At 43.4% G+C, this 24,500-nt stretch overlaps 2 protein-coding genes across 3 annotated transcripts in view; one reads left to right on the top strand and one right to left on the bottom strand.

Annotated features, from left to right (window-relative positions):
- The first annotated feature begins 515 nt into the window (after positions 1-515).
- LOC135552511 (protein FAM124B-like) lies at positions 516-8,075 on the top strand. Of its 2 annotated transcripts, XM_064984184.1 has the most exons (5): positions 516-809; positions 1,684-1,755; positions 2,599-3,341; positions 4,730-5,164; positions 5,895-8,075. In XM_064984184.1, the coding sequence occupies exons 4-5, from the start codon at positions 4,855-4,857 to the stop codon at positions 5,915-5,917; spliced, it is 333 nt and encodes a 110-aa protein (XP_064840256.1). In that variant the 5' UTR covers positions 516-809; positions 1,684-1,755; positions 2,599-3,341; positions 4,730-4,854; the 3' UTR covers positions 5,918-8,075. The 2 variants fall into 2 exon arrangements, 1 of the variants encoding a protein (XP_064840256.1); XR_010457463.1 differs by lacking the exon at positions 1,684-1,755.
- Positions 8,076-8,138: 63 nt separating this feature from the next.
- The window catches only part of mmp28 (matrix metallopeptidase 28), a 34,058-nt gene continuing 17,696 nt past the window's right edge, over positions 8,139-24,500 (bottom strand). Inside the window, exons 4-8 of the mRNA XM_064984183.1 lie at positions 18,845-19,066; positions 18,345-18,590; positions 11,376-11,525; positions 10,854-11,021; positions 8,139-10,635 (exon numbers count right to left, since the gene is read on the bottom strand). Of these exons, the coding sequence (XP_064840255.1) occupies positions 10,238-10,635; positions 10,854-11,021; positions 11,376-11,525; positions 18,345-18,590; positions 18,845-19,066 (1,184 nt within the window). The 3' untranslated portion in view covers positions 8,139-10,237. The remainder of the gene's footprint in view (positions 10,636-10,853; positions 11,022-11,375; positions 11,526-18,344; positions 18,591-18,844; positions 19,067-24,500) is intronic.

Below are 24,500 nucleotides of genomic sequence, written 5' to 3'. Positions count from 1 at the left end.
AGAAATGTGATTCAGGTTCCATGACAGAAGTGGTATTATCTCCTTTGCCCCTCAGTGTAGTTACCCTGTCTGGACTCTTTTTTTAACCTTTATTTAACTAGAACAAATTCTTATTTTCAATGTCGATCTTGCAACCTTTCGGTTGCTAGTCCAACGCTCTAACCACCATGACGGGGAGACGACTGTTATTTACTCATTTAGTTTGAGTAGACAACCCTTTCTCACATTTTTCATGTCTCCTGCACGTCTTTATTCATGTGTTTGAGTAGACACGACTCTTCTACTTTATCCGTAACATTTTTTTTTACAGCCTTCCTAAATCTGACATTCTACTCCCTCATAAAACATGTCTTAACGGTACCATTGCAGCTGATGACGTCAGTGTCCCAACTAGAAGGATGTTCTTGAAAAAACAGACTTCGCTAACAGACTAGACTGACTGAACTGTGCCAATTATTGGATCCGGTCCAAACACTTTAAAAGACACACCCTCGTCCACTTACCCTCGCCTTATGCCTTAGGGGGATTCCCCGTCGCCATATTGGAGGGTGAGCCAAATGATTAGCCAAGTAAGGGAAGTTTGCAACTTCAGACACTCAGTCCTCGTTTTGAGTCGGCTTTGTATAAGTACTGTTATGAAACAAGCAGGGGGCAGGTCTCAAACCATCCACCTAGCCCGCAATCGACTGTGCCGAAAAAGCATACTCATGCGGCAGAGTCGATATCCACGCTTCTAAACCCAGGGTCGTTACACTGTGATCACTCCGGGGCCTGAAAAACAACATCAATGGAATAGTCAACATACAAGCGTAAGTAAAAACGAGTGCAAATAAATTAGAAATTGTGCTACTCATGCACATGACGGTACAAACACGTCTCGTAAAAAGTAAATGTGTTTTATCTTTTGGAAATTGTAGAAATGAAACATGTTCCTTCTTCAGAAGTTAGTTAGCTAATTAATATGCTAGCTATCATACAGTAGGCGTATATTAATAATTATATATTTAATATAAGTAGACATGCAATCATAATTGACTGTTGGGCATCGACAGCACACACACGCACTTTTCAATTCGTTGCAGCTAGCAACTGGAACGAGCTGCAACAAACACTCAACCTGGACAGTTTTTATCTCACTGTTCATTCAAATACTTAATTTTACTGACAGTTGTGGCTGCTTTGTATGATGTATTGTTGCCTCTACCTTCTTGACCTTTGTGCTGTTGACTTTGGCCAATACTGTTTGTACCATGTGTTGCTACCACGTTATGTTGTCTTGGCTCTCTCTTTACGAAGTGTTGTCTGTTGTCTAGTGATGTGTTGTGTCCTATATATGTTTTTTAAATTTAATCCCAGCCCCCGTCCCCGCAGGAGGCCTTTTGGTAGGCCGTCATTGAGTCCAAAATAAGAATTTGTTTAATTTAAGAACTGACTTGCCTAGTTAAATACAAAAAAGTTACCGTTGGTTGAAAACACAATCGTCGCGGGATGAATGAGTGACACATTTCCGGCCCAAGGGTGGCCATTTGAAAATTATTCCTGCCTCCTTCGCCTATTGTTTTGCAAGTGCATACTCGTCATCCGACGTGTCCACTTAATTTGAGGGCTGAGCGATAGGGTGTGTCTTTTAAGTGTTTGGGCCGCCTTGCCGAAGCCACTATAAAAATGTGCTTTTCTCCATAGGACTCGATTTAAGTCCGGTGGCATTCTCGAACAGTTGATGGAAATGTGGATTCTAGGAGCTGAGACTGCCGAGTAAATTGCTTATAAGCTAACGAATTTACTACAGTAGCGAGCTAGTATCTTGTCTCCAAGTGGTAACGTTACTGGCAATATGTGAGTCGTGACTATTTTCGTGTGCAGTATAAGTACCCCCGGCTCTATCTACTTAAGTGTTTTCTATCAACGTTGCAGAAATTGTGACTGGTTAACGTTAATTTTAAAACGAGTCTCAAATGTACGCGGTTGGGAATCACTAGCTAACTAGTGTTTGCCGAACAGTTTTGCATGCAACAGCCCACAGGCAATGGGAATTGAATGGTCCCGTTCCTGGTCTAAATTAGTACATTTTACACGTCTGAGTAATCTCATTAGGTCAGTTTACAAGTAAAATGGCACGCTAGCATATTCCAATGTGGTTTACTAGCCTTAGCTAGCTAACGTTAGCACAAAAAAAAAATGTTGGCTTGATTGTTGCTGGTTAACTCATTAACGTTTGCTAGCTACCATTTAGGCGTTTTCTAACCCGCCACAGCCGTTGTCATAGTAAAATGCACGTTTCCACTACTAGATGGCACTGCTAGCCAAGGAACATACAGAGCAGGAACGGCCAGATACGTTATAATAGCCCGGAAATAAAGCTACACAGAGCCAAATTTTGAAATTGAATATAAGGGAGAAGGGTGGAAATAATCGCATTAAAACACGATTTAAATATACTTTCGGGAAGAGTTGTAATGACCATTCATGTAATACATTAAGTATATACATCAGACTATATTGGGGCGCTAGTTAATAGTTTTTTCCACGGGTATATTATTTTCACATTAAAAACTTATTTTTTTAATTAAATTTTTTATTTCACCTTATTTTAACCAGGTAGGCAAGTTTGGGAGAGAAGGTCAGGGAGGTGACCAAGAACTCGATGACCACTCTGACAGAGACCCAGAGTTCCTTTGTGGAGATGGTTGTCCTTGTGGAAGGTTCTCCCATCTCTGCAGCACTCCACCAATCAGGCCTTTTATGGTAGAGTGGGCAGGCGGAAGTCACTCCTCAGTAAAAGGCTTGGATTTTGCCAAAAGGCACCTAAAAGGACCCATACCATGAGAAACAAGATTATCTGGTCTGATGACAACAAGATTGAACTGAATGCCAGGCGGCACATCTGGAGGAAACCTGACACCATTCCTACGGTGAAGCATGGTGGCAGCATCCTGCTGTGGGGATGTTTTTCAGCTGCAGGGACTGGGAGACTCGTCAGGGTTGATGGAAAGATGAACGGAGCAAAGATCCTTGATGAAAACCTGTTCCAGAGCGCTCAGGATCTCAGGTTGGGGCAAAAGTTCACCTTCCAACAGGACAACGACCGTAAGCACACAGCCAAGACGATGCAGAAGTGGCTTTGGAACAAGTCTCTGAATGTCCTTGTGGCCCAGCCAGAGCCCGGACTTGAAAATAGCGAGACCTGGAGAGACCTGAAAATAGCTGTGCAGCTACACTCCCCATCCAACCTGACAGAGCTTGACATCAGCAGAGAAAATGACAGAAACTCTCCAAATACAGGTGTGCCAGGCTTGTAGCATCATACCCAAGAAAACTCGAGGCTGTAATCACTGCCAAAGGTGCTTCAACAAAATATGTAAATTTGATATTGTTTAAAAAAATGTATATAATGTATTATGGGCTATTGTGTGTAGATTGAGTGGACACAATTTAAAAAAATATATATATAATTTAGGGAAAGGCTGTAACCTAACAAAATGTGGAAAAAGTAAAGGGGTCTGAATACTTTCCCGAATGCATTGTATATCAACCTTCTAAGGGTCATTCTACCCACAGAACTATAATGAGTTTATATTTATATGATTCTACCTCTGATACTTTTAGTCATGTATGTGGACACCTGCTCGTCGAACATCTCATTCCAAAATCATGGGCATTACTATGGAGTTGGTCCCCCTTTTGTTGCATTAACAGGCTTTCCACTAGATATTGGAACATTGCTGTGGAGACATGCTTGCATTCAGCCACGCGCATTAGTGAGGTCAGGCACTGATGTTGGGGGATTAGGCCTGGCTCGCAGTTGGCGTTCCAATTCATCCCAAAGGTGTTCGTTGAGGTCTGAGCTCTGTGCAGGCCAGTCAAGTTCTTCTACACTGATCTTGACAAACCATTTCTATATGGACCTCGCTTTGTGCACAGGGCATTGTCATGCTGAAACGGGAAAGGGCCTTCCCCAAACTGTTGGAAGTACAAAATCGTCTAGAATGTCATTGTATGCTATAGCGTTAAGATGTCCCTTTACTGGAACTAATGGGCCTAGCCCGAACCATGAACAACAGCCACAGACCATTATTCCTCTTCCGCCAAACTTTACAGTTGGCACTATGCATTCATCGAGGTAGCGTTCTCCTGGCGTCCGTCAGACTGCCAGATGGTGAAGCGTGATTCATTACTCTAGAGAACGAGTTTCCACTGCTCCAGAGTCCAATAGCGGTGAGCTTTACACCACTCCAGCTGACGCTTGGCATTGCGCATGGTGATTTTTAGAATGGTGTGTGGCTCCATGGCTATGGAAACCCATTTCATGAAGCTCCCGACAAACAGTTATTGTTGCTTCTAGAGGCAGTTTGGAACTCAGTAGTGCGTGTTGCATCCGAGGACAGACTACTTTTACGCGCTTCAGCCGTGTGTGATGGCTGCATCTCAACTAATCTTTTTTCCAATTTATCCAATTATATTTATTTTTATCATGGACATATTCCCACTAATATTGTATTTAAGCTTTCATATGTGTGTTTTTCCATTTTTATCAAGCTGTTGGTACTTGCTTTTATGAGGTTCTTGTTTCCTAATGTAATTCCTTCACAATTTTCTAGTGAATAGAGAATAGAATACCCATCACATTATGTTAATGTAGTCCCCATGTGTGTTTAACTTAAATGTGTTTGGTTCTGGATTGGAAGGTGTGAAAGAAGCCAATCAGTCTTATCGTATCTTATCTCTTCAGTTTATGAGCTGTCACTCCTCATGCCATGAAGTAGAAAATAACGCCCTGCTCGGCCCAACCGAGAATTCTACAGCCTGGGCACGGGATGCCCGTGTGGGTTGTGCCCAGTGCACTGTGGCGAGGAGATGCTGCAGGTGACACTCTACAGCGGCTACGATAACTTTGACGACACGGTGCGGCTATACGAGGCAGTGCTGCAAAGTCTGGCAGAGGAGCAGAAGCCGGGGTTCTGTTGGTTCACGCTCTACACGGAGCCTGAGCGGTGTCTGCAGCTGGCTCTCAAGACAGCCCTCCCTCCCCTGGGTCAAGGTGGAGGCCTGCAACGCAGCAGTGCTGCATTTCAGGGTGGAGGAGATGGGTCAGCTTGTGCTCCTGCCCAATCCATGCACACACTGGCAGGTCGACGACCTGGACGGCAACAAGATATGTTTCCAGGTAATTTAATTTACATGACACTATTTGCTATATTTCACTACTGTACTTTTATTCAGACTCGCACTTGCATTTCTCTCCCTACATTTAAACGATTCTTCTCGAGATTGAAACATGTTTTGGTTTTAAGATTTGTGGTAAATGTTTAGCTGCTATTTAAAAACAGGTTTCTGCCCCCTGAGGAGCTATTGGAAGCAATCCTCAATTGCTGTGAAAACACCAGAGGCGGCTGGTGGAAGGAAATATTTTATTTGATTTATTTCACCTTTATTTAACCAGGTAGGCCAGTTGAACAAGTTCTCATTTACAACTGCGACCTGTGAGGACGGAGTCATTTTAATGGCTAGAGAACGGTGGGTCTGTTCTATGTGCACTATTTCTATGCTTCCCGTGCTTAAGTTTAATTTTTGCCTCTTACTTTAGGTTTTGTACACCAGCTGAAAAATACAATATTTTTCATTATGGAAAATATATTTCACAGCGGTATAGATGGTACAATGACTCTCTACACTATAATGGCTTGTTTTGTCACAGAAATTGAAATTAGGCGAACTATTAGAATTTTAGCACCCAGGAAATGGCAGAGCCATTTCTGCATAGTGCATCTTTAATTGGAACTTAGGTTTGTTGTTTTTCCTGTCTCTGTAGGCTCCCTCCATGATCGTTGAACCGTCTATTATTTTCACTTTAAGTCTCCCAGAGAAAGTTAAGACTGTTAGTCTCTGTCCCCCAGGTGAAAGCCTCAGCGACCCCTGACCTGTGCCTTCCCTCTGACCTACCCCAGCGTCTCGCCCAGAGGGCTACTGAGGAGCGTTGTCTGCACTGCCCCCAGCAGCCCACACCCTGTAGTCCTGCAGCCAGGTGACCCCAGTGACCCAGCCAGGGAACTGGCTGCGCACCGACCCATAAGCCTGCCTTACCTGGGGGTCTGCGGTGTGACATGGGCTCAGACAGCCACTGCAGCACCCCTCCAGGCAGCTCCTGCTACTCGTCCCAGTGCAGCAGCCCCGCCACGCTATCCGTCAACCACCCCCACGACTCCTTCCCTCTCTCATGATCTACCTCCCAAGCGCGGCCCTCCCTGTCAACCTCCCACCTGCTGCTGGAGGAGGAAGAGCCTGTGGGAGGCGGAGCACGAGAGAGGCTAGCCGCTGTGGGGGCCTCTGCCCTGGAGAGCATGGCGAGGGAGCTGAGTGCCTGTCTACTGGATGCTTGCACCCCCCACAGGACGTGGGTTGTGAGCAGCCCTACCAAAGCTGCCAGCCCCGGGTGCAAGGCAGGGTCACCAGGCTGGGACAGCAGTGTTATCAGCTGGGCATCGCCAGGTCAGAGCTACTCCAGAGGGCCTGTGGGGCCGCGGCCTCTTGCTACGCCAGCAGCAAAGGCTCTGTCGTCACCTGCACACAGTACAGACCCAATAGATGAGTTCTTCATCTGATTCCTTTCTGCAGTGTGGCAGGCAGTTGTAGGACATTTTGTCACTATCTAACATAATGTAACTTAGAGATGGACTTCCTGGTGCCAGTTTGGGCTGCGTCCAAAATGTTTCTTAGATTAGCCGAAACCTGGACTTAAAAAGCGTATTCAGTGGAGAATCTCCATTGAGAGTGCCATTTAGTCCAGGACTAAGTGTTATCTGTGTCTGGGAAACTGTCCCTTAATGTGAGTTGTGAAATATGACTTTTATCATGCATCACTAAAGTAATTAATTGTATTTTGTAAATTACATTTTTGACTTCTGACTAATTTGGGAATAATACTTGTCATTTGTTTCAAATTGTTCTTAAGACATATGTTTGTGATTTTTATAAACTGGGTGGTTCATGCCCTGAATGCTGATTGGCTGAAAGCCGTGGTATATCAGACCGTATACCATGGGGTATGACAAAACATTCATTTTTTTCTGCTCTAATTGTTTATAATAGCAATAAGGCACCTCGGGGGTTTGTTATATGCTACGGGCTGTGTCCTAGCACTCTGTTGTTGTGCCCAAGAACAGCTCTTAGCCGTGGTATATTGGCCATATACCACACCCCCTCGGGTTTTAATGCTTAAATACAACTCCAATACCTTTGTACTGCTGCATTGGGTACCATCTATTGAGCCTTGTTTATACCTGGTGTTAACATCTGTATGGCTCTTGTCCACATTCTCATTGTGTAGACTTAAAATAACTGATCCTGACGAATTGATTGGCTGATCAGTAATGAGAATATTAATGCTGGTCCAGGTGGGCGGAGTTTGCACTGAGTGAAAAGTGATTTGCATTTGTTTCGAAACTGGACTGTCATGAGCTGGGTTCCCCATTCAAAGCAGATGGTGAAGTTGGCTCAAAAACAAGTGATGCAGGTCTATCAAGCATGTGGAGTAATGATTTAGGGTTGGATTCAATCTGCATTGCAGAAGTATTGTAGAATTTCCATGTTGTAGCTCAATTGAAGTTTAAAGGTAATATTCCTGCGTTTGCGGAGACTGCATATGTCGGCTCAATCGGAAATGACCTTTACATTTTAACGCGGCTCTTCTGCAATACCGATTTAATCCACCCCTTTAGAAGTTTTTACATGCAAGTGTTCGCTCTTGCTAAATCCCAATTCAACTTTATAATCTACTGATAAAAATAAATGACTAACTCGCTGAACACTTTATTTGGCACTGACAGTCACAGGGTCTAATCTTGCTGTTTTTGTATTTTACTGAAGAACTAAACTAGGGGTATTCTTGGTTTAGTATCAGCAACACTGATGGCAAACATTCCATTTGGATTATGTCAGTTTCAGTAGACAGTGTCTTTTAAAATGTAGAGTAATGTAGAAGTCTGCAAAGAAATAATTTTACCACTGGAAGGCAGCATTGTTCCAGAGGAGTTCTGTATCTCACATGATTTTATACAAATAAAATAAAAAGTGAATTACACATGGTTGATCTTGATGAATATCTGAAATGTACAAGTGTAATACCAAAGCGTAAACATTTAAGAAATCTTAAGTGTAATATACAAAATCATTTTCTATGGAGTTGATTTACCACTGTGTACAATGCATTCGGAAAGTATTCAGACCCCTTGACATTTTCCAAATTTTGTTACGTTCCAGCCTTGTTCTAAAATGGAATAAATAAAAAAATCCTCAATCTACACACAATACCACAATGACAAAGCAAAAACAGGGTTTTTAGAAATGTTTGCACAGGACCCCCTAAGTACTCAGATCCTTTTGCAATAATACTCAATTGAGCTCCGGTGCATTCTGTTTTCCATTGATCATCCTTGAGATGTTTCTAGAATGTGATAAATTCAATTGATTGAACATGATTTAGAAAGGCACACACCTGACTATATAAAAGGTCCCACAGTTTACAGTGCATGTCAGAGCAAAAACTAAGCCATGAGGTCAAAGGAATTGTCCATAGAGCTCTGAGACAGGATTGTGTCGAGGCACAGATCCGAGGAAGGGTGCCAAAACATTTCTGCAGCAATGAAGGTGCCCAAGAACACAGTGGCCTCCGTTCTTAAATGGAAGAAGTTTGGAACCACCAAGACTCTAGGAAGAGCTGGTCCCCCGGCCAAACTACGCAATCGGGGGAGAAGGGACGTGACCAAGAACCCGATGGTCACTTTGACAAAGCTCCAGAATTTCTATGTGGAGATGGCAGAACCTTCCAGAAGGACCGCCATCTCTGCAGCACTCCACCAAATCAGGCCTTTATGGTAGTGGCCAGATGGAAGACACTCGGTAAAAGGCACATGAGTGCCAAAAGGCACCTAAAAGGACTCTCAGACCATGATGAGAAACATTCTCTGGTCTGGTGAAACCTTTTGCCTGAATGTCATACGTCACGTCTGGAGGAAACTTGGCACTATCCCTACTGTGAAGCATGGTGGTGGTAGCATCATGCTGTGGGGATGTTTTTCAGCGGCAGGGACTGGGAGACGGGATGAAGGGAAAGATGAACGGAGTAAATACACAGAGATCCTTGATTAAAAGCTGCTCCATAGCGCTCAGGACCACAGACTGGGGCAACGGTTCTTCCATCCTTCCAATAGGACAATGACCCTAAGCACAGCCAAGACAATGCAGGAGTGGCTTCTGGACAAGTCTCTGAGTGTTCCTGAGTGGCCCAGCCAGAGCCCAGAGTTAAACTGGATCGAACATCTCTGGAGAGACCAGAAAATAGCTGTGCAGCGACACTCCCCATCCAACCTGACTGAGCTTGAGAGGATCTGCAGAGAAGAATGGAGGAAACTCCCCAAATACAGGTGAGCCAAGCTTGTAGCGTCATATCCAAGAAGACTCAAGGCTGTAATTGCTGCCAAATGTGCTTCAACAAAGTACTAAGTAAAGGATCTGAATATTTATGTAAATGTTCTGTTTTTTTGTTTTTAATACAGTTGCTGAATTTTCTAAAAACCTGTTTTTGCTTTGTTATTATGGGGTTTTGTTTTAAGATTGATCAGGGTGGAAAAAAACCATTTGAATACATTTTTTTAAATAAGGCTGTAACGTAACAAAATGTGGAAAAAATTCAAGGCGTCTCAATACTCTCCAAATGCACTGTATTTGTCACCAGGGCAGGGAGTCAATCCGAGTCACATTGTAGAGTGCTTAATTTCCTAATGAGATGATATCTGCAGAGTTTACTGTGAATGCGATCTTCACGAATGTCGGGAACATTGCCTTTTAAAAGGTGAATGGTCAGCAGTGCTCTACAGTGTGCCTGGCCCCACCCAAGTTCAATATGCTCAACACTGTTCATTACTCATGTCAATTTTATTGTGTCATGAATCTTACCAAAAAGTCAAGTTCGATGGCACTGATGGCAGTGTTTCAGGCCAACGACCCCGGCCGGCTCCAACCAAGTCTTCCATATTTAGATTGCACAGACATAATGGCCTTTTATATGTTTTGGTAGTTTGGGTACCAGTCTGTTTCCACTCCTTGTCATGCTAAACTGTTTGGCATATGATACAGAGTATAAGGACTGGAATATTATCAGAAACAGACTTGTACCCAGGCTATTGTTTCAGGCTTTTGGCCTCATATCAACTTTGATATGAAAGCTGTAGCTCCACGTTTGTCACAGGATGCCATTGCCCTGGTGAGTCCTGCTCCTGCAGCCTATCCAATCCAGGTCCTGAGCCCACTGGCCTTCTCTGGTCATGCGCACCTTCACCGGGTCAAACCTCCAGTACTGCTGCTCCCTAAAGAGATAGAGGCGCCCGTCGGGACGGGTCAGCGCACCGTTGGTTCCCTGGGGCACCCCGGTCCAGTCGGCCAGCCGGCGCGGGTAGTAGGGCTCGGACCTCAGTGTGTGCAGGTTGAGCACGGAGTAGCGGGGGCCCTTAAAGAGGACCATGTGTCCCAGGGGGGCGTAGTAGAAGGCACAGTCTGGGTGGCAGGGGAGGCCGGCCTGGCTGCTCCTCCTGGGGAAGCCAGGGTCCAGGGCACTGCCCGAGTAACGCCATATACGCTTCCCTGCAGAGGGAGGGTAGGGAGAGAAAATTCAGCGCAATCAACACTACTTCCTCACTGAGGTACTTTTTCCTGATTGTGCTTTAGCCAGGTCCTCTGCTGTGCTATTTCATTGTCATCCAACCATAGTCAAGGGAGTTGGCTAAAGCACAATTATCTGGCACCAGGTCACTTCACACAATCATTCACTGACTAAAGTGAATTTAAGGAGATAACTTTACCTTTGAAGAAGTACCACTTGCTGTCCAGTGGGGAGAAGGCCGCGGCCTCGATGGCCAGTGGGAGGTGGCGCCAGCGCTGCTGGAGAGGGAGAGGTGCGCTCACGTTCCCCTGAGCCGACACCATCCAGTACACACTGCCCCGGAACACCAGCACTGTGTGGTTCTGGTCTGAACACACAAAGACAGACAAGAATACATGAAAATATTATATTTAAGCAATAAGGCCGAAGGGGGTGTGGTGTATGGCCAATATACCACGGCTAAGGGCTGCTCTTCTGCAAGATGCAACGCGGAGTGACAGGATACAGCCCTTAGCTGTGGTATATTGGCCATATACCACAAACCCCCGAGATGCCTTATTGCTATTATAAACTGGTTACCAATGTAAATAGAGCAGTAAAAATACATTTTTTTTGTCAGCCAATCAGCATTCATGGCTCAAACCACCCAGTTTATAATATCCCAATGAATAACTTGTGTTTGGGGGGATTTCAAATGATTGTGAGCACAGTCGTGCCCTACCCATAGTGATGGCATCAAAGACTCCCTGGCAGTAGAGGGGCTGGGTAATTTCAGGATGTCCCTCGGGCTCCTCAGCCAGCTCCCACTCCTGCAGGGCTGAGCTGAATGCCTGGCCTGTTAACCTCATAGGCAGACCCCCCAGAGGCTTTCCTGGGGAGGACAGAGAGAGGGAGACCATCAGTAGCCAACTCATCTGACCAATGGAGGGGTTGGAATGACAACTGTAGTCAGAAGGGGGGGCTGGGTGGGAGGTTGGGGGTGGAGGCCCACTTTGTTTTTCTTTTCCTGTACATACTGAATTTATTATTACTTAAACTCTGTAATATGATCAATACTTTGTAGTTATGTACCTTTTTTAATGTTTTATTTTATTCTGAGTGGCAGCCCACAGGTACAAAAATAGTATGTGTGACATAATGAATATAAAATGTGATATGAAAGTATAGGAATTTAAATATTGTAACTGTTATCCCCCAACAACAAAAAATACTGTTTTGCTGAAGCACATACAGATCCAGGATCAGGCAAGATAAGAGAATGAGACCATATGGAATGGGAGAGTAGATTGTATACAGACACAAGTTCCAGTAGTTTAAGTGATGGGGTGATAAGCGATGGGCACTATGATGTTGATGTATGAGCGTTCCATTGCGTCCGAGAGAATGATAGTCAGCCATCTAAACTAAACTCTTACAAGTGTTACTTCCACAATCTATCAGGTACATTGCCACTGATTATGAACTACCATGTGAATACAAATGAATGTTAAGACAAATATTGGTTTACAGATTAATTTACTGCTCCAATGGGACAAATGCTGGTTGATGCATGATAGAGGAAGTCTGCATGCCAATGTCATTTTTTCCCTTAAAAGAATATGAGAAATACAAACCAAAAACAAATGACAGTATTTTCTCAAAATAGACCTCATGGGAAAAAACAACCCTCCCAAGTGGAAACAAACAGAACAATATTCTCAAATAGTCAATTATATAAACAGTAAAGCTGTCTTTCCCAGGAAACTGTTGAGTTGCTGTGTACTGGACAAAGGATTGCAAAGTTACTGGAATCTTCAGTAATTAAAATCATGACTTTAGTAATGTATACTTGAATAACAAAATGTAGATAGTATTCATTTGTTATATCTGTGTCCATATTGTCCATGAGTTTGTCCATGAGCTTCTAGTAGATAGACCATATGGTTCAAGAGAAAATAGCCTCATTAATGAAAAAAGTATCTAATCAACAATGGCATTATTTTCAATTAACTCTGCAACTCTTCCAATAATGACTTTTTTCACAACGGCCACCAGTTTGATGCCAAAAAATGTACAACAAATACATATTAACATAGTAAAATAAATACAAGTGTAAAATATTTTACAAAGGATATTTCATGCTGAAACCCTCATATAAAACACCAATGGTATTCACTAAGTTGATGGTTTATAATCTGAAGTATCCAAAAGGGCCACTAGATAGATATCTTTACATAAGATCTTTTGAAAGATACGAACATTCTGGTCATTTACTGGTATAAGTCAAGAATGTCATTTTCGTTGAAAAGAATGAAGAAAGACCAAGTGACTACTGCAAACGGATGTAAAATGAAACACAAAGCAGCATCCTATGATAAGGCTCTGGACATCACACACCCATTTTGTTTGCAACTGGCTGAGCAGACATTTGTCTTCGCAGTGATGATATCAGCATCCCTAAGGAGAGGAGGAAAATCTGAAAAGAATGCAACCTGGCAGGAAGAATAAAACAGATTCTTTGCTGAGAGCAGTGCAACTGTGTGTAATCTAAACATACTGGGTACTTGGGTCAGTCTCTACACAGACCATTTAAAATATATAACAATTACTAGATTACAGACTTGTGTGGCCAATTCTGCTGCAAAATGTCATACACTGTGACGTGACATTATCACTAAGACAAAGGTTCCGTCCCAAATGGCACCCTATTCCCTATATTGTGCACTACTTTTGACCAGAGCCCTATGTGAGTCCCTATGGGCCCTGGTCAAAAGTAATGCACTAAGAAAAAAATACGGTTTCTGAAGCAGATGCCACGGCCGTACACCCCGACCAGAATGGTTAGAAATATGTAGGAAGGTTCTTGGTCAGATTCAGTACAGTGAAGTTAATTCAGGTCAGACAGATATCTGGTTCCCATCATCACATGGTGCTAACACACACGTATTCTGCCCGCAGGGCACTGCATACCTTAATATCTCAGAAGATAAACTGTTTAGTGTTTTCATCCCATTGTTCTGTATGAGGAACCCAATACCACAATCAGCAGTGATAATGCTTAGAGACTTGATATAAAGGGGAGCAGATCTGTATCAATATATGAAATATGCCAAATGTTTTGAACTAAAATGGAGTAGAATGTACTCAACAGTATGTCTTTTCATTTCAATGAAAAAAACAATTGTTTACAAATAGGTGGAGTTGATTCTCCTCCAGAAACCAAACAGGAAAACATCTAGAATTGGCATGCCTACAAGACTCCATTTTGTTGGATCCAGGTAGGACCGCTCAATAGCCACGGAGACATTCCTGGATAAATGCCTGCAGGAGGATGGATGGGACTCATCATACAACAGCAGCATCAACCTGTGGAAACCTGTCTTACACATGCCAGGAGGGAGCGAAAACCTCCACGGCAAACAGCTACTCCATTTGTTCTACATAAAAACATGTAGGCTATGCATGCAGACTAGGGCTGAATATTTCCCCAGTATTTTACAAATGTTCCATCCCGAGAATAAATCGCTTTTCTACTGGGTAACCCAGTATTTCCCACTAAAGCCGGAAGTGCCATTCAAACACATTATAAAGCATAAGTAGGCCTATGTCTGGATTTAATTAGAGCTTTGATCGAATATTCAAGCCTGAGGCTACCTGAGCCTAAACCATACATTAAATACATTTTATGAGTCCTACATTGAAGACATTCATCGAGCCCAAGCCCCCAAAAGCCCATATGATTGTTATCCAATATATATGATATAGGCCACTGCACATTATGCACAACAAAAGCCCATAAATGTAGCTAGTTATATGCACTCTTGGGTAAATAAATGAAACAAGCTAATCTTTTTGAGTGTGAACTGTATTACTACTGTACTGTATTGTCTTACACTGTATGATCTGGACCGGAATTACGCACATCGTTCAAACCACGATAAAGCAGGGAGAAAACATGTGATTCTGGTGCAGCACATGCAGCCTATAAAGTTACAAGTATAGCCTAGCAAATTAGATGTTCATTTTGAAATTGAATAGGGCCTATTTGCATAATTAGTAAGCTGACGCATATACAAGCATACCTTTCATAATATTTCCCCTAATGTTTTTAGCCTACCTCCTCTTTCTCTCTCTATTGTTGCTTCATCCTTTGCCAGCGATTACAGCCTCGAGTCTCTTGGGTATGACGCTACAAGCTTGGCACACCTGTATTTGGGGAGTTTCCCCCTATTCTTTTCTGCAGATCCTCTCAAGCTCTATCAGGTTGGATGGGGAGCATTGCTGACCAGCTATTTTAAGATCTCTCCAGAGATGTTTGATCGGGTTCAAGTCTGGGCTCTAGCTGGGCCACTCAAGGACATTCAGAGCCACTCCTGCGTTGTCTTAGCTGTGTGCTTAGGGTCATTGTCCTGTTGGAAGGTGAACCTTCACACCAGTCTGAGGTCCTGAGCGCTCTGGAGCAGGTTTTCATCAAGGATCTCTCTGTTCTTTGCTCCGTTCATCTTTCCCTCGACCCTGACAAGTCTCCCAGTCACTGCCACTGAAAAACATCCCCATAGCATGATGCTGCCACCATCATGCTTCACCGTAGGGATGGTGCAAAGTTTCCTCCAGGGGTGACACTTGGCATTCAGGCCAAAGAGTTCAATCTTGGTTTCATCAGAGAATCTTGTTTCTCATGGTCTGAGTCTATTAGATGCCTTTTCCTGAGGAGTGTCTTCCATCTGGCCACACTACCATAAAGGCCTGATTTGTTGGAGTGCTGCAGAGATGGTTGTCCTTCTGGAAGGTTCTTCCATCTCCACTGAGGAACTCTGGAGCTCTGTCAGAGTGACTATTGGGTACTTGGTCACCTCCCTGACCAAGGCCCTTCTCCCCCAATTTATCAGTTTGACCAGGCGTCCAGCTCTAGGAAGAGTCTTGGTAGTTCCAATCTTCTTCCATTTAAGAATGATGGAGGCCACTGTGTTCTAGGGGACCTATAATGCTGCAGAAATGTTTTGGTACCCTTCCCCAGATCTGTGCCTCAACACAATCCTGTCTCTGAGCTCTACGAACAATTTCTTCGACCTCATGGCATGGATTTTTGCTCTGACATGCAATGTGAACTGTGGGACCTTATATAGGACAGACGAAAATGCATTTCCAAATCATGGCCAATCAATTCAATTCCAATCAAGTTCTAGAAACATCTGAAGGATGATCAATGGAAACAGGAGGCACCTGAGCTCAATTTCGAGTCTCATAGCAAAGGGTCTGAATACTTGTGTGAATAGGGTATTTCTGTTTTTTATTTTTAATACATTTGCTAACATTTCTAAAAACCTGTTTTTGCTTTGCCATTATGGGGTATTGTGGGTAGATTGATGAGGACAGTTTTTAAATGTATTCCATTTTAGAATATGCCTGTAAAAAATGTCAAGGGGTCGGAATACTTTCCGAATGCACTGTATATATAGGGCTATATATATCAATCTAGAACACGATTATCGACAGTATTTTGGATGCAATTTGAATGGAGTTGGAGGAGAGAAAATACTGAGTGCTTGCGTGTGCACTGACTTAAAGCAGCAATATTTGAGTGATAGGCTGTTTTAAAACTCTGCAGCTGCATAAAAAAATACATCTTTACAATTAAATAATAAGATGACCTCCGAAGGCCAGATGGAGATGGGTAAATTAGGCCAGACGGAGATGGGTAAATTAGACCAGATGGAGATGGGTAAATTAGACCAGATGGAGTAGGGTAAATTAGACCAGATGGAGAAGGGTAAATTAGACCAGATGGAGATGAGTAAATTAGACCAGATGGAGAAGGGTAAATTAGACCAGACGGAGATGGGTAAATTAGACCAGATGGAGATGAGTAAATTAGACCAGATGGAGTAGGGTAAATTAGACCAGATGGAGAAGGGTAAATTAGAACAGATGGAGATGAGTAAATTAGACCAGATGGAGATGGGTAAATTAGACCAGATGGAGTTGGGTAAATTAGACCAGATGGAGATGGGTAAATTAGACCAGATGGAGATGGGTAAATTAGACCAGATGGAGAAGGGTAAATTAGACCACATGGAGAAGGGTAAATTAGACCAGATGGAGATGGGTAAATTAGATGCACATTCGGTCTTTATATTATTGTAGCATAGACTATTCTGCAGCAAATGTAGGCCTACCTGTCACAAGAAAAAAAAGTTACCATGATGAGATGATAGGTCTGCATGCATTGTGAACTGCGCTCCATACTGAGCGTTGACAATTCATCATGCAGAGGCCATAAGAGAAGCCAGATTTAGACAAAGCATATAATTTAACAGTTCCATTTCACGCCACGCTGTTCATATAAATAATTTCTAATGCTGTATAGGTTTCTCGCAGTTATTTATCACAAGAAAAAGGAGTGGTTTTGGGCGGTAAAATCTTGGTAACCGAGTTCCCGCCATTCAACCCTAATTCAGAGCCCAGTCCGCCATAACAGGAGCTCTGTTCTCCAGTAACACTAACACTGGGACAACCAATCTACCCTCGTGACAGCACTGTCAGGTAAACAGTGTATGTGTAGGTATAATAATGTCTTAAGTGCAGTTGAGAGAGAAGATATACTGTATACTGAACAACAATATAGACGCAACATGCAACAATTTCAATTTTAGTTTACAGTTCATGTGAGGAAATCAGTCAGTTGAAATAAATTCATTAGGCCCTAATCTATGGTTTTGACATGACTGGAAATACAGATATGCATCTGTTGGTCACAGATACCGTAAAAAAAAGAAAATGGGCCTCACAATAGACCTCAGGATCTCGTCACTGTATTTTTGTGCAATCAAATTTCCATCGTTAAAATGCAATTGTGTTCGTTGTCTGTAGCTTATGCCTGCCCGTATCATAACCCCACCGCCACCATGGGGCACTCTGTTCACAACGTTGACATTAGTAAACCACTTGCCCACACGACACCATACACATGGTCTGCAGCTGTGAGGCCGGTTGGATGTACAGACAAATTCTCTAAAACGATGTTTGAGGTGGCTTATGGTAGATAAAATGAACATTCAATTCTCTGGCAAAAGCTCTGGTGGACATTCCTTCTGTCAGCATGCCAACTGCACGCTCCTCAAAACTTGAGACATCTGTGGCATCGTGTTACTGTATTTGACAAAACTGCACATTTTAGATTGGCCTTTTAGTGTCCCAAGCACAAGGTACACCTGTGTAATGATCATGCTGTTTAATCAGCTTCTTGATATGCCAGACCTTTCAGGTGGATGGATTATCTTGGCAAAGCAGAAATGCTCACTAACAGGAATGCAAAAAATGTGTGCAAAAAATTGAGAAATATGCTTTTTGTGCGTATGAAAAAATTCTGTAGCCTTTTATTTCTGCTAATGAAACATGGGACCAACACTTCACATGTTGCGTTTATATTTTTGTTCAGTATAGTATACAATGAGGAAATTGAGTGATGTCAGTTTGTCTCCCTCTCTTTCTAGGGAGCATTTGGACAGTTCCGCTTGTTTAATGATGCAATTCCTTTCAAAACTTTTTGCTTATAAATCTGACTGAGATGGCTGTATCTTGATTCATTGTCGACGCCCCATTTAACTGTACATACAGACAGATGGTTTAATTTACAGACATGCCTTATAGTGTGTACAGCATATAACATCATTGGTTTTAACCTGAATAGAGGACATTATAAATAATTTACCATAGAGCTGCTGCACTGCAGCGATGTCATCCCAGCTGAGGACCAGGGATCGGCCTAGCTTCCTGTAGTAGGGGGACATGAGGGAGTGGCGCACCGGTGAGTGTTCCAGCCCCAGTGTGTGGCCTATCTCGTGGGCTGTCACCATGAACAGGTTGTGGCCCTTGTGTCCGTACAGCGTCCATCTCTCTGCCATGTCGAAGTGGGCCTCCCCCCGGCAAGGGAAGAAGGCATGTGCTAGAGCTCCCCCTATAGGACAGGAGAGAAGAAGGAGTGTGAGAGGTTTGGACAGGACAGGAATGCCATTGGCCCCTCTCTGGTGTGCAGATTTGGGTGATTAAGCACCTTCTTTACTTTAAAAGAATAGTAGGGCAAGTTTATACGGACCAGGTGACCTGAAAACGAGCTATGAATTACAGCCCAGGGTCAGGTTACATTGTCAGGGAAAAAGCTCCAGACCCCATGGTAATATCCAGTAGGGTGAAGATGGTGTGGGGCCTGACCTGGGCCATCAAAGGCGTTGCTGGCCCCGTCATTGTGCTCGCCCTCATAGAACGCCAGGCGGATGTCCGTGGGGCCCTCTGGGACCTCTTGGAAGGCCAGGCCTGACACGTTGCTCCACAGCTGAAAGGCAGCACGCACTGCAAGCCGCACGGGGCCTGGCGCAAGGTGACGAGGCCAGTTCACTATCCTGTAGGTCAGGTGACGCTTGTACCATTTCTCACCTGCAGGGGCAGAGATGACACAGAGAACCATGGGTACATGCCAATGACAAAGAATCAAAAAAAGGACTGCACGGCACACCACCACATTGCTCATTATAATAAAATAAAATACTTTTCCCACCAAGTAGGTTTAAATGTGATATGACAGTGTTTCAACATTTGCAGTAAAATCACATACATTGCAACGTCCTTAAGAGTCAATCTAAGTAAGATAATAAAAAAAATCCCCATCAACATACATCAGTTTAAGCCAGTTGAAGCTTTTTGAATGCGCTGCGTCTCAATCTGCCGCATCCGCCTATGTCGCCTTTTGCATCTGTGCTACAGTGGTGTTTGTCAGACCATGAGACGTACAGAAAATCGGTCTTCCTGCTCCACTCCTGCTCTGTCTTGCCTGTGTACTTCGGGTCGTTGTCCTGTTGGAAGGTGAACCTTCACCCAAGTTGGGGGTCCTGAGCGCTCTGGAGCATGTTTTCATCAAGGATCCGTTCATCTTTCTCTCGATCCTGACTAGTCTCCCTGTCCCTGGCGCTGAAATGAAATCCCCACAGTATGATTCTGCCACCACCATGCTTCACCTTAGGGATGGTGTCAGGTTTCCTCCAGACGTGACGCTTGACATTCAGGCCAGTGAATGTGGTACCTTTTGGCAAACTCCAAGCGGACTGTCATGTGCCTTTTACTGAGTAGTGGCTTCCGTCTCGCCACTCTACCATAAAGGCCTGATTGGTGGAGTGCTGCAGAGATGGGAGAACCTTCCATAAGGACAACCATCTCCACAGAGGAACTCTGGAGCTCTGTCAGAGAGACCATCGGGAGTGACCATCGACCACCTCCCCCAATTTCTCAGTTTGGCCGGGCTGACAGCTCCAGGAAGAGTTTGGTGGTTCCAAACTTCTTCTATTTAAGAATGGAGGCCACTGTGTTTTAGGGGACCTTCAATGTTGCAGACATTTTTAGGTACCCTTTCCCCAGATCTGTGCCTCGACACAATCCTGTGTCAGAGGCTTGGATTTTGCTCTGACATGCATTGTCAACTGTGGGACCTCATATAGACATTTATATGCCTTTCCAAATCATGTCTAATCAACTGAATTTACCAAAGGTAGACTCCAATCAAGTTGTAAAAACATCTTAAGGATGATCAATGGAAACAGGATGCACCGGAGCTCAATTTCACATCTCACAGCAAAGGGTCTGAATACTTATGGAAATAAGATATTATTTATTTTATTTTATACATTTGCACAAAAAAAATTGCCTTGTCATTATGGGGGTATTGTGTGTAGAATGATGAGGGGAAAAAATGTATTGAATACATTTTAGAACACGAGGGCTCCTGAGTGGCACAGTGGTCTAAGACACTGTATCTCAAAGCAAGAGGCATCACTGCAGTACCTGGTTCAAATCCAGGCTGCATCACATCCATCTGTGATTGGGAGTCCCATAGAGTGACACACAATTGGCCCAGCGTTGCTGGGGTAGGGTGTCATTGTAAATAAGAATTTGTCTGTTTGAACTGACATGCCTAGTTAAAAAAAGGCTATAATGAGGAAAAAGTCAAGGCACCAGTCAAATGTTTGGACACACCTAGACATTCAAGGGTTTTTCCTTTATTTTCTTCATTGTAGAATAATAGTGAAGCTATTATGCTATTCCATATTAACATTATGGAATTATGTAGTAACCAAAAAAGGAAATATATTTTATATTGTAGGTACTGTATGTCCCGGTCAAGGGTTATTTGTTGGGGGGTAAAGCTCGATGCCTTTTTTCTTTACAAGACTGTAATCGCCTCGTGTATACACGAGATTCCACAATCTAGAAATCACTAAAGCAAACAACCACACACAGCATGCAAAGCATACAACAACGAGAGAACTTCTTAGCAGGAAACAACCATTACCCAGAGCTTAGTGGAACCGGCTGGAGGCTGGACCTTAACCGTAACAGACTGGCTGTATCAGCCAGAGATTTTTTTTGTTTTTTTAAATTGTATTTCACATTTATTTAACCAGGTAGGCTAGTTGAGAACAAGTTCTCATTTGCAACTGGCCAAGATAAAGCAAAGCAGTTTGACATACACAACAACACAGAGTTACACATGGAATTAACAAACATAAAATCAATAATACATTAAAAAAATCTATATACAGCATGTGCAAATGAGGTAGGTTAAGAGAGGTAAAGGCAATAAATAGGCCATGGTGGTTTGTAATTACAATATAGCAATTAAACACTGGAATGGTAGAATGTGCAGAAGATGAATGTGCAAGTAGAGATACTGGGGTGCAAAGGAGCAAGATAAATAAATACAGTATGGGGATGAGGTAGATTGGGCTATTTACAGATGAGCTATGTACAGGTGCAGTGATTTGTGAGCTGCTCTGACAGCTGGTGCTTAAAGCTAGTGAGGGAGGTAAGAGTCCCCAGCTTTAGTGATTTTGCAGTTCGTTCCAGTCATTGGCAGCAGAGAACTGGAAGGAGAGGCGGCCAAAGGAACGATTCTAGGATTACTTCTGTCATATGATATGACACCACATTGCCCATATAGTGCACTGCTATCAACCAGAGCCACCTTAATCCACTACTTTTGAACAAAGCCACCCTATTCTCCATAAAGTGCACTACTTTTGCAGCCTCGCAAGGCAACTGATCTCATGAGCTTACATGAGTGTTCAGTGTTTCCCCTATATGCACTTTCCTCTATAGCGCACCGCCGTTTAAGTGTAGCCACCAAATATTTTATTTAAAAAAAACTTAAACGCCTAACACCCGTTTGAAGAAATCACAATGGAGCAATATATTTTTTTTAAGTAAGATCATCTTTGAGAACTAACAATCACCCCCCCCAAAAAATCTAGCCAGTCAGGGAGAATCCAAAATTCCAAAAATGTCATGGCATGGGGCCCCAATTAATTTTGTTATGTTTGAGTCACTCAGATAGCATAAAAACAAGGTATAAGTCACGGCAAAATGTGTATAATTAATTAGCTTAGAAACAGGAATTTTAGAATTGTAGGGAACTAGATGTAAAATGTTCTCTCTGCCCCATGGCAAAATGTGTAGAATGTCAGGAAATTAGCTCTAAAACAGCAATTGTCTTTGCGGCCAAGAGGGCCTCTAAAACAACCATGTAATGTCATGGGGCCCCCATTGATTTTGTTTTGTTTGGGTCACTCAGATGGCTTATGCCTTGCTCTTATGTTAAGGCAAAATGTATATAATTGAAGGACATTAACTTTTTAAACTGAAAATGTTCTCTCAGCCACATGGCAAAATGTGTAGAATTGTAGAAAATGAGCTTTGAATCTGCTTTGCTGCCAAGAGGACCTCTAAAACTGCACCAATGTCAGCGCCCACTACATCCTTGAAATACGCGTGCATGGTTTTACGCGCTATTACACACTGAGTCGAGCTAAATTACATAAGGATGGACCACATTCGTGGCAGCCATAATATAATAAGAGAAAATATGTGTCAGTGGAGGCTGGTGGGAGGAGCTATAGGATAATGGACTTATTATAATGGCTGCAATAAAATGGAGTCGAAGGTGGTTTCCATATGTTTGATACTGTTCCATTTATTCATTTCCAGCCATTACAGTGAGCCTGTCCTCCTATAGCACCTTCCACCAGACTCCACTGAAGTATGTGGTTTTGTTCCTTGGGCTATTACAAATCTGATTATTACGCACCATATTCTAGAACTATTGTGCATTCCTAGTCATTGTGACGCAGCTGTCACAAATCGTCAAAGAGTCATGCATTTGATTTCGTCAGTTGCTTTAAACTTTGAGCATTACTTGCATCTTACCAGTGTGTTTTACTTCATCGTTTCCTTATCAGTGTCTTCTTGTGATATTGAAAAGTAATTAGCTAGTCTACTTGTTTCTTTTAAAGGGATTATTATTGAACAATTGTATTTTTTTTCCCTTTGGTAATCAAAGGGATCTACATCCATACATTCAGCCTGTCATGGATAGAAGCTTAAGTTGTGGATGCCCATGTGCAGACGATAGCGGGCCTGTGGCGAACTCTCCTGAGGCCTCCCCCCCACACCTGGAACTCTCCTGTTAGGAACTTTCCTGCTCCCAACAAGTGGTAGCCAACTTGATTGCATTAATTGAACCTGTCCTGCTGGATCATTTTACATTTACATTTTAGTAATTTAGCAAACATTCTCATCCAGAGCAACTTACAGTTAGTGCCTTCATCTTAAGATAGCTAGATGGGACAACCACATATCACAGACATAGAAAGTGCCTTTTCCCTCAACATAGCTATCAGTAGCGTCGGAGCTAAAAGGGGGGGGGGGTCAAGTGCAAGTGTTACGTGCTCTTATTTTATTTATTATTTATTTATATTTTTATACATTTTTTGGAAGGGAGGTTGAAGTGAGGAGGAGGATTATTTAAAGATACCATTAGAAGAGGTAGGGTTTCAGATGTTTTCGAAAGATGAGCAGGGACTCTGCTGTCCTAGCTTCAGGACAGGGAAGAGCTTGAACTGGGCTGAGCGGGAGCTGCCATCCCGCAATGGTGTGAGGGCCAAGAGACCGGAGGTAGCAGAACAGAGTGCTCATGTTGGAGTGTAGGGTTTGAGCATAGCCTGAAGGCTGGGTCGGGCAGTTCCTCTTGCTGTTCCGTAGGTAAGCATCATTGTTTTGTAGTGGATGTGAGTTTCGACTGGAAGCCAGTGGAGTGTGCGGAGGAGTGGAGTGGCATGAGAGAACTTGGGAAGGTTGAAAACCAGACAGGCTGCTGCATTCTGGATAAGTTGCAGGGGTTTGATGGCACAAGCAGGGAGCCCAGCCAATAGCGAGTTGCAGTAGTCAAAACTGGAGAGGACAAGTCCCTAGATTAGGACCGTCGCTGCTTCCTGTGTAAGGTAGGGTCATGCTCTACTGATGTTGTAGAGTATAAACCTCCAGGAGCGGGTCACAGCTTTGATGTTTGCAGAGAACGACAGGGTGTTTTCCAGGGTCACGCCATTATTCTTTGCACTCTGGGAGGGTGACACTGGAGTTGTCAACCGTGATGGAGGGGTCTTTAAGTGGAGAGACCATGTGACTGAGTCTAGAACTGAGCCCTGGGGGACACCAGTAGTAAGAGTACATGGTGCGGACACAGATCCTGCCAGGTAGGATACAATCCAAGAATTTGCATAGCCTGAGACGCCCAGTCCTGAGAGAGTGAAGAGGACCTGATGGTTCATGGTGGATAGATCTAGGAAGATGAGAACAGAGGAGAGAGAGTCAGCTTTGGCAGTGAAGAGCGCCTCTGACGCAGAAGAGCAGTCTCCGTTGAGTGACTCGTCTTCAACACTGACTGGGGACCGTTCAGAGACCATTCTGAGAGAGATAACGAGAAAGTTGATCAGAGACAGCATGCTCAAGTGTTTTGGAAAGAAAAGAAGAAAGGGATACAAGGCCT

Source organism: Oncorhynchus masou, chromosome 13 (genome assembly GCF_036934945.1).
Source record: "Oncorhynchus masou masou isolate Uvic2021 chromosome 13, UVic_Omas_1.1, whole genome shotgun sequence".
In the NCBI taxonomy this organism is placed as follows: Eukaryota; Metazoa; Chordata; class Actinopteri; order Salmoniformes; family Salmonidae; genus Oncorhynchus; species Oncorhynchus masou.
Note: the sequence above shows the minus strand (reverse complement) of the source record. Positions and strands in the feature narration are given on the sequence as shown.

Coding starts and splice junctions, on each gene's coding strand:
- LOC135552511 (XM_064984184.1), top strand. CDS start 4,855: ATGCTGCAGGTGACACTCTACAGCGGCTACGATAACTTTGACGACACG. Junction 5,165..5,894: donor GCAACAAGATATGTTTCCAG/GTAATTTAATTT, acceptor TCTGTCCCCCAG/GTGAAAGCCTCAGCGACCCC.